Source organism: Achroia grisella, unplaced genomic scaffold (genome assembly GCF_030625045.1).
Source record: "Achroia grisella isolate CSIRO2021 unplaced genomic scaffold, CSIRO_AGI_Agris_v1 utg970, whole genome shotgun sequence".
NCBI classification, from domain to species: domain Eukaryota; kingdom Metazoa; phylum Arthropoda; class Insecta; order Lepidoptera; family Pyralidae; genus Achroia; species Achroia grisella.
The window spans coordinates 16,847-27,585 of record NW_026713076.1 but is presented as its reverse complement, the minus strand read 5'-3'; the positions used below and the strand labels follow the sequence as shown (position 1 = coordinate 27,585).

The 10,739-nt window shown below is 36.6% G+C and overlaps 1 protein-coding gene and 1 long non-coding RNA gene across 2 annotated transcripts; both read right to left on the bottom strand.

Annotated features, from left to right (window-relative positions):
• Positions 1–380: 380 nt before the first annotated feature.
• On the bottom strand, positions 381–2,000 carry LOC131854155 (uncharacterized). The gene is made up of 3 exons (XR_009358020.1): positions 1,947–2,000; positions 1,529–1,601; positions 381–444 (listed from the first exon to the last, which is right to left on the bottom strand). It is a non-coding gene; the product is annotated as an uncharacterized LOC131854155 (long non-coding RNA).
• A 1,881-nt stretch (positions 2,001–3,881) lies between these two features.
• LOC131854139 (E3 ubiquitin-protein ligase RNF19B-like) lies at positions 3,882–8,988 on the bottom strand. Its single transcript, XM_059205271.1, has 5 exons — positions 8,860–8,988; positions 8,042–8,208; positions 7,775–7,873; positions 4,303–4,526; positions 3,882–3,918 (listed from the first exon to the last, which is right to left on the bottom strand). Exons 1-5 carry the CDS (start codon positions 8,951–8,953, stop codon positions 3,882–3,884), a joined length of 621 nt encoding a protein of 206 aa, XP_059061254.1. The 5' UTR covers positions 8,954–8,988.
• Positions 8,989–10,739: the final 1,751 nt, after the last annotated feature.

Here is a 10,739-nt window from a genome sequence, read left to right as displayed (position 1 = left end):
CCGAATATATCCATTCGAATGTCAGTACACAGATGTAACTGATACAAATGCATATATAATTAACTAACTGAGTAAAAAAGTATCAATCAATCATAAAATAATGGTCTAAAATTTAGAGTTTCTTATTATTGACCAATTTTTCTTTTAATATTTTCTGTCACTAATGTTAAGCGGATGTCGATGCTCAACCTGTAACGCGAGCTTCTAAGGACCGAACAAATGGGACGTGATAGTCAGATTGAACACACCTCTGCACTTGGAGGGCGAGTGCTAGAGGCGCGGTGAGGAGGAGCGCGGCGGCGGCGAGCGGCTCCGCGAGGAGTGCGGCGGCGCGCCGCCCCCCGCGCCGCGCCGCCCGCTCGCACCGCGACGCGCGCGCGCCCCCGCTCGCACACAACAACGCGTCGCCGCGCTCGAAGTGGTACACCTCCACGCGCTCCGGACCTGCACACCCGCACACTCATACACTCACACGCTCGCACGCCGCCCGGCCCCGCTCATGTTACGTACCATTACGACGCGACCTCACACACAATACAGTACAGCAGTAATCGTTATTCAAGTAAACTCGTTACGAGCACTTTTGAATAGTCATATCTCTTTTTGATTCTACCACTCATTCGAAGTGCAGATTCATCACTAGAAGAATGAGCAAGAAATTTGTGTGTTGCTCTTTTCAATAGATGTTTCTTTGTAAACAAATAATTACAGTATAACAAGTAAGAGGCGTGCGATAATCAACATAGAAATCGCTACGCACTCATTATTAGTGTGATCAGATAATATTGTCAGTGCTATAGATTTTAAGTTTTTCTATAAAAACATTATTATCACGTCATCACACGCACTTTGCGCATATAAACTTTTTTTCTAATAAGATATTTAGTATAGGAAGCCTACGAGATGACTCAGTCGTCATTACCCCGCTGCTTTTATTGCGATCGAGTTCGTCAGGGCGCGACGTATCAACGTGACGACGGCTCTCTGTGTCCGACTCACTGTTAGGTAGAGGAACAAGGGAATGTGAATACACTTGGTGTGTGTGCTAAGAATGACGACTTCAATAATAAGTCGGCAACTCGGGAAATGTCATTAGGTTACAGTGAGTATAGCGTCGGGGAGAAACAGCGCTCTAGTGAACTAGGCCACACCTGATTGTATGGGATGAGGGTCGTACAAAGCTCTGTTTATAACAAAATTAAAATAATCTTATTAAAAATATATTAATTCTTACAAATATACTTACAATATAAATCCTTTTATTTTAACTCTATTGTATTTTATTGCTCATTCTAAAAATTAATCATAAAAAACACCAAGACTTATACGTGTAATTCACTAAATACAAAATAAATAAATACCATGTTACTTGAATAACAAAAACAAATGTCCTAGTTAGAGCTTATGTACAGACATTACAGACAGCGGCGAGCATGTTTAGGTATCGTTCAGCACGTGCATGCGGATACATTTTTTCAAAACTGCAATAATATATCCGGTAGGTATAGTTAGTCCGTGAGTAACTTACTACAATTGGTCGAGTCCACTTGTTCATTTTCAAAATTCTTCAAAGGATGCCAATCAGTCGCTTTACACTTTTTCTGAAAATATTTTAATAATTTGATCCTAGTTGACAAACGCCTAACTGATTCACAACATTAGGATACTGGTTTTAATAAATATACAGATAAACAATTAAATAGTTTTATTCTTATGGAGTAATTTTTTTTTTTAATATTGATGTACTCTAAAGTATAGTTGTGTTTACAGCGTATTTTATTTAGTAGTTAAACACTAACAGGGATTGCTAGTAACGTGGACCGATGACCCCAGTACTAGCTACTAAGTCAAGTTGAACTCCACGCGGTCCCCCCTGGAAACTAACTATAACACGGAAACTATAACGAAAAAATATATATATAACACGTGTACAACTGTGAGCGCACCTGTGGAGTGGAGGCGACGCCCCCGAGCTGGTGCGGCGCCTCGCCCGCGCCGTCCCCCGCGCCCTCCGCGCCCCCCGCCCCGGCCCCCGGCGACGGGCGGCACGCACTGCTCGCGACACGTCTCACCATGTACATCACAATAGATATCAGTGATACCACATATATCTATGATATATATGATATCAAGTTTTTTTTTTTTTTATTTTTCTTTTCTCTTATTAATTAATGTAATTAGATAGATATAAAAAAAATATTCACGTTATAGGCACACACACACAAGGCACTGTAATATTAATAACAAAAATAAAAACAGATACACAATTACATTGGTCAGTAACAAAATATAATACAATACAGACAAAATAAAATACAATACACGTACAAAAAAGAAAACGATGAGTATGAGTATGAGTAGCGTAGTGTGTGTGCATAGCCCATACGCAGAAGGCAGCACCTCAGTGTATTGTTTGCAGCATACAAGCAGCAAACCACTGATATTCAGGCACTGCCCAGAGACATACGCGAGGACGCATGAAACAAGACCGCCGCATCTAATCAGCCCTATTATATTATCATTAATTCAAATTCAAATTCAAAAATCATTTATTCATGTAGGACATTTTAGCCCCTTATGAACGTCAAATTTTTACATTATAATTTTATTTTTTTTCCCTACCGTCCAGTTTGGTATATAGATCCAATAGAGAAGAACTGGCAAGAAACTCAATTGAATTACTTTTTTTTTAAAGCCAGTTTATTTACAATGTATTTTTAAATAGGTGTCTATGTCTAACATTAAATGAAAATTCAGTGCATGAACAACTATTGCCATGCACGCTCGTCATTCAAGTAATCGTTTAGTGAGTAATTTTGAATTTATTTAAGGGTAATTCCAACATATCCTTTGGTATATTATTGTAAATGTTTATACCTGTTCTCATAAAAGACCTATTTATTATCTTTTTTTAACGATACTTGGGGACAGCAAGTTTGTCATTAAATCTAGTATTAATATTATGAATATTGCTGTTTTTTGGAAATAAGTCAAGATTTTTATGAACATATAGGATATTTGAATATATAAATTGAGAAGCAACGGTGAGAATATTTGCCTCTTTGAATTTCTCTCTTAATGAGTCACGACTCTTCATGCAGTAGATCGCTCGAACGGCACGTTTTTGTAATATGAATATATTTTTAATGTCTGCCGTTTTTCCACATAGTAAAATTCCATAAGAATGTAAACTATGAAAATAACTAAAATAGACCAATCTAGCAGTATCAGTATCAGTGTACTGTCTAACCTTATGCACGGCAAAAGCCGCTAAACTTAGTTTCGCTGCAAGGCTTTGAATTTGTGCACCCCATTGTGTTTTATTAGTGTGATAGAAAGACAGTAGATTCTATAATAAATTCGAGAGAATCGTCATTTAATTTTATGTTGCAATTAGTATTAAAACTTTTAGACAGAGAAAAATTAACACATTTTGTTTTTTTAGCGTTTAACATAAGATTGTTAGTTGTAAACCAGTGCAGGAGACGCTGCAAAGCACTATTTACATCGTAATAATTATTAGTCATTCTATTAACTTTAAAAATCAATGAAGTATCGTCTGCAAATAATACTATGCCGCATCTATCCTGCATGGCATATGGGAGATCATTAATGTAAACTAGGAATAAAAATGGACCGAGAATAGATCCTTGAGGTACACCCATTTGCACAAGTGACCCGTCAGAAGTAGCGTTGGTAACCTTCACTTTCTGTATTCTATCAGATATATAAGATTTTATTCAATTTAAAGCATTGTCTTTGACGCCATAAAAAGCAAGTTTTTTTAGCAATGTATTATGATCAACGCAATCAAAAGCCTTAGAAAGGTCACAAAAACACCTATCGCATCCATTTTAGTTTCCCATGCAGCAAATACGTGTCTAAGCAATTCTGCATCTGCGTCTGTAGTTGAACGACCTTTGGAAAAACCGAATTGACTATTGTGGATTAAATTATTTAAATTGAAATAACTGAAACGTTGCATAAGGATTATTTTTTCAAAAATTTTACTGAGTGCTGGGAGTATAGATATAGGTCTATAATTTATTGGGTCACTCCTATCTCCAGATGTAAAAACCGGTATGATTTTACTAATTTTCATTATGTTAGGAAATTTACCTTCATCTATACATTTATTGAAAATAAAAGCAAGAGACGTCGCAATAATTTCTATTATACTATCCAGTATTTTAACAGATATACCCCATGGATCCACTGTTTTTTTTATTATTAAGCTGTTTAAATATTTTCAATAGTATTAATAATAATTACGTCATAATAGTAATAATAATAATTACGTACTCGGTATGACTAAAATAATAGGGCAAGGCAGTCCGCGACGCGTGCCTGACTGCGAAAGCTTCGGTAGGGCAGGCGAACAGTAGCGGTGCGGTGACCGGCGCCGCTGACACCAGGTACAGAGGCCCGCCCCCGCCACCCCCGCCACCCCCGCCGCCCCTGCCGCCCTCGACGTTGGCGACCCCCACCACTTGTTCGACTGGACACCGACCGTCGCCTTGTCCATCCTTGTGGAGCATGCAAATACATATTATATAAAGTAATAATAATATTTTATAGCGAAATACTATAAAATACAAAAAAGCATCAATGTAATTCGTTATAAAATCTTTCCCCTACGCCGCCGCGCCGCGCTGATCAGCTGAGTATGAGTCAAGTTCAATTAAACACGAAACGCGTACGAAAACGCCGTCGCTTGTGACATTACTATTCTTACATTTATGTATAGTTTTTCCTTTCTGTGGCTTTCATCATTGGCTTATTGGCTTAACATGAAATGACCCAGACACAAATACCTGAATAACTTAAATATCTAGAATGTTTACCCTTTCATACAAAAAAAAACCGAATTGGTTTAAGTGTATTCAAGTAATCGGGAACATACATAAAAAAGAAATAACCAATGGGTGAGGAACCTATAATAATAGTTCATGACCTATAATACCTATCTCTGGCTCAAAGCAACAATCGATACCCAGTAGGTATAAACATTCGACTAAAATTCGAAAGAAGCCGCCTGTCCGCCCTCGGCGCGGCGGCATCTTTTGAGATTATGTCATCGTCCTGGTGGCCAGGAATGGGTATAGCGTAGGGCCTAATTTTTTTGTTAGTTCGATTGTGTACTTTGATTTTAATGCATGTGTTTTGCGGAGTTTTGCCGCACTATAAAACTTTTTCGATTTTGTGTTGAAGTGAGATTAGATATTTACTGTTTTTGTTTAGTTTTTATGTATATTCTTATGGTGAATATTTTATTATTACAAATAATGGAACGTCAGTCGTCAGTCAGCACGTAATGGATTATTTGATGCCTGCGAATATGGACAAATGCTTATGTGCGTTACTACGTCTCAATGGATTGTTCATGCACAGTGCTACGAAAAGACCGACAACGACCGTACCATGTTCCTTGGTTTCCGGGGATTCGCTTCGCCGTGTTATGTACTCGTAGATTATTAATATCCGACCAGAATACCTACTATAATTTACGTATTAATGTTGTTTTGCAGTGTAAATGGTACGTACGAGTACGTTAGACATAAATAATTACCGACCAATAGTTTTAATCTCAAACTGCGAAAATTTTTGAAAAAGTTATGGCTAACCGCATAAACGATTTTATTGTGAAGAATAATGTCATCAAACCTATGCAATTTGGTTTCCAGAGAGGAAAATCTACATCGCTTGCATGTTACCACTTAATAAAAGATATCTGTGAAAATATTAATAATAGAATACCAACAATAGCACTATTCCTTGATATGACAAAAGCTTTTGATATGGTAGAACATGAAGCATTACTTAACAAATTGGACAATTTAGGTATCAGGGGAATTTCATTGGATTGGTTTAGAAGCTACCTACAAGACAGAAGTCAATATACCGAATTAATGAGTATGCAAAAAATTGTAAGAGAATCAGTACACTCTCAGTTTAAATTTAATAGAAATGGAGTTCCTCAGGGAAGTATTCTGGGCCCATTACTTTTCCTCCTTTACATAAATGACTTGCCAGACTATGTTGACCAAAAGTGTATTCTATTTGCAGATGATTGTACATTACTATGTAAGTGTACAAATTTAGCTACATTTAATAAAAATATTAATAGTGTATTGGATAGAGTTATACTATGGCTAAATAATAATAACTTGAAAATTAATCTACAAAAGACTAAATGCATTCATTTCAAGACATACTCCAGCCCAAAAATTGACTTAAATATATTGCATGATGGAACAAAAATAGACAAAGTGGACTCTACTACATTTTTAGGAATTACACTAGACGAAAACTTGAATTGGAAAAAACATGTTGACAATATTTGCAGAAAAATTAATAGATTTGTATTTGCATTGTTCAGACTCCGACAAGTGGCCACTTTACAAACTGCGCTCAATGCGTATCATGGGTTTGTTTCTTCTGTATTGCGTTATGGATTGCTAATCTGGGGCAACTCATGTGACATAGATAGAGCTTTTAAAGCTCAAAAAAAATGTATTAGAGCCCTTTGCAATGTCGGATGCAGAGAATCATGTAGACCTCTATTTAAGAAACTTGGTATTCTTCCGTTGCCTTGTATGTATATACTTGATATCTGCACGTTTGTGAAACAACATCCAAACTTGTTTAACACACATGATCAGATAAAAGACTGTCTCAGATCACAGAGAAGAAATAAAATATTGGTACCAAAGAGCAATTTGACGCTTTACCAAAGGAATGTATCATTTATGGCACAAAAAATCTTAATAAATTACCACGGGACTTGAGAAAAATGCCCTTAAATAAATTAAAAAATCGATTATATTACTGGTTGCTGGACAAGTGTTTTTATGACATCAAAGAATATTTATGTGATGATTGTTGACTTTTTTTTTTTTTTTTACTATATAATTAGAATGGTACATAAAACATTAATTTTAAATTATAATAATAATAACCTCAGGACAATTCACACAGCACCATCTAGGCCCAAGTTAAGCTAGCTAAAGCTTGTGTTATGGGTACTAGATAACTGATACAAATACATAGATATTTTTTTTCGTAAATACATACTTAATATACATAGAAAACACCCAGACCGACACAAACAATCATACTCATGAATACAAATGTTTGTGCCGTGCGAGGAATCGAACCCGCGACCATCGGACGTAAAGCGGTGTGTTAGACCGCTAGACCACCGAGGTCGTCTAAAAATGAGGTCGTTAAAATGGAATAATATTATAGATTATTCCATTTTAATATACCCAAAATTTGCATGCCCGTAAATTGGGGCAATTAAACAGTTGCCAATAATATTATTACCTGGACATATTATAATATCTAACTGTATAATACGCAAATAAATAAATTTCATTTCATTTCATTTCATTACGGTATCGTACTTATGTTCTGACGGGTCACCGTGCGCGATACTTTAAGTTGTATAATCACATTGCGCGCAATACATTGCGCGGCGTAAAAACTAAGAATCGTTATTTGTAATCGTTATTTGGCTGTAGTGCATTTACGGTGGGAAAATAATTTGTCATCTGATTCAGACCATTCATATGAATCAGCTGTTTTCGTTTTTGGCCAACCTGTCCCTTACACCCTGTATTGTATAGACCACCGAGGCCGTCGATGCATGCTGTGCCACACATAGTAGGACGTATTACTTACACAGTTTATTGTGTTATGTATGACGTCCAGTTCTGTACACATAACAAATTAAAGAAAACACTGTTGTATTATCAATATAGGTTGATATTACCTGCGTTATAGGACTGGAAGTGGTAGGCAAACGTGGTGGTGGCGGCGGCGGCGGTGGTGGTGGCGGGCCTCGTTGCTGTCGGTGCTTCTGTACCACCACCTACCAAACGATCACACACACTATGTATGCGCATTTAAAATGAGGACAACATATGATTTTAATTGTGGTATTCAGTACAAGGTCGAAGTTAGGCGGATTGACGGCAGTAGTGAAATATTAAAAATAAAAGTAGCCCATAGCAGCCTGTCATCACTGAAGTGTACTTACTTGAATGTATGATGTGGCATCATCAACCGAGGGTTGACGACCACCGCCAGCTCGGGCACGCGACTGCGGCGCACCACACACCTTGTCGTGCGTGTCGGCAGCCGCTGGCTCGTTGTAGACACTGTTGGCATCCGAAGGAAACTGGCTGCAGCCTGAACTATTGATGTCTGGGAACAATTAGTAATTAGTATTATCAAGTATTATCAAGGCATAATACTGCAATTTAGGGTTGCCAAGCCCAAATATTAAAAAACCAGGATTGAAATTTCAAAAACCTAAGACTATCAAGTTTAAAAACATAACGCAATAATAGTGTTGCAATAGTTATATTAATATGTAGTATATATTAAGTAATTAATATAATTAGGCTTTTTTTTTAACAAAACTGTTTGATATAATTATATTGTTGAAAATTAGTAAATAAGAGGAGCGCATATTAAATAACACAGGACGCTGTCAAATAACTATTGAGCACTTTCCAGGACACTTCGAAAACTAGGATATGTCCTGGGAAAAAAGGACGGTTGGTAACTCTACTGTAATCTAAATAACAAAACCTGAGATCATGTCGTAGCACTCCCGAACTCACTCAGGAGACTACACTTCGAAATTGAAACCACTTGGCTTCAATTGGCATTCTGTAGAGATGTGAAGTGCAGAGGCGAAGTGAAGCGAGTTTAAAAATGAAGGTTTGTGAGATGTGTTTCGGCTGAGTGAGATATGTCTGTGTCAGGAGCCGCTCCCCACAATATTAATAAATTGTTGTCATTCGCTAAGCTGGCACCTATGTAACAACAACACTATAGTACCGATAATACCTAGGTATGTGTTGGCTATTTCAGATTCTTTTGCTTCAACGCCTCTATCGGAGGTGAGCTTCGCGAAGTGCAGTTCATAATCGTATGTATTCATTACAAGGATGCACAAATTGTTCGGGCAATTAATTGTTTAATATTATATATACTTGTCAGTTGACATCAATCATTATCATCAATGTCACCTGACTATATAACAATATGCGCATACTGACAGTTTTTTTTTTTTTATCTATCTTGTTTTACCGCAGAAAGATTGTACTAGAGATTTGTCAAACTTTACGTGGATTTGATTATACAGAAAATGTAATGTCATATAATCACATAAAACTTTTTATTGTTAATGCTTAATAAAGATAATTTTAAACACAATTACGTTTACCATTTTTGTCAACAAAATATGTAGCAAAAAACGTAAAAGAAACGTGTAATTAGATTAAAAAAAGAAATATTCATCTTCAATCTATACAAGTAAAAATAAAAAAGGCGAGTGGCTTTTTTTTTAATGCGCTCGGCAATTATGGCTCAATTAATTTTGACGTGACTTCAATTTGGTAGATAGCTTATATAGTAGGGAGAACCTTAGAAAAAAAAATTGATAGTAGATCCACATCTACAGTTCACTGTAACACAAATGAGCAAGATCGATCGATGCGATATTACCCTCTGTATTAAATGAGCAAGATCGATCGATGCGATATACTCCTATGTATGCAGATAACACATATTGCATCCTGGTATGGGGATCTGCTGCTAAGACTACAATGCTTAAACTAAAGTTATGCTTAACAATCCTTTTAATTCCCCGCATGATCCCTTTATAACGCTGCGCAAGTACTAAGCGTCCGAAAGTTATACATTATGACAACACAACTAAACTGAAAACTGACAAAAAAAAATAAAAATAAAAAACTGCGAAATAACCCCACAACTACCACCAAGCGTTTCTGTACTCTTCCTAACCCTGCTACAAAAACTAGTTTTGCCAGGCGTTTCCCTCCATGTATGTATGATTCCATTTATTTACAATAGAATTAACTAATAGAAAAAAAAGACCGGTCAACGAGGTAAAACTTAACGTAAGCAATGTCTTGAAAAGTATGAATTATGATGATTGTGAAAACATACAGTAATCTCATTCATGCACCACCTACACACACAGGTACCATACACTAACACATACTCACTCGCCACCTCACACATTACTATATTAGTTTTGCTAGATAGTTTTAGGATATTTTAGCTTAGCAAATTGTACTTTTAGACTTAAAATTATTATAAGATAATTCGTATTCTGGTACGTACAGGACAGGCCCAGCCTAGTGTAGAAATCAATGCTATTTGGTTGGTCTATATTGGACCGCAGTTATAGTTATGTGTGTTTCTGCCGGCCGGCCACCATTTGTGTACATTACAATCAGTCGCCAAAATACAACCGCGAAGACACAACGTCGTTTCATTTAAATTTAAGTACAAAATTTCCACTTCTCCCAAAGCAAACAGAAAGCAGCTTTAACACAATCAACATATGGTCGAAATCGATCCGGATTGCAATTGCATTGTTTACCTGCGTTGAGAACAAAAGACCCACTGTAACTCGGGTCTCAAGATAAAAGGAGTTCGAGAAACATCTAATTTTTGTGAGTTATAATGAATAATAGAATTACAACGTTTTAAAACTTGAACATTATAAACATATTCAAGCTGTTTACTGCTGTTGGGAGTGAGCAGCAATACGAAGTGGATTTTAGAAGATTTGAAGTGTTTACGAAACGTCGTTTTAAACAAGATGTCCGTTGTTGAACAATACATGACAGTAATAGAAGACACAGCAAGCTTATTACAAAGAGCACAAATCAATTTAAAGAAGTGTCCAAAGCAAC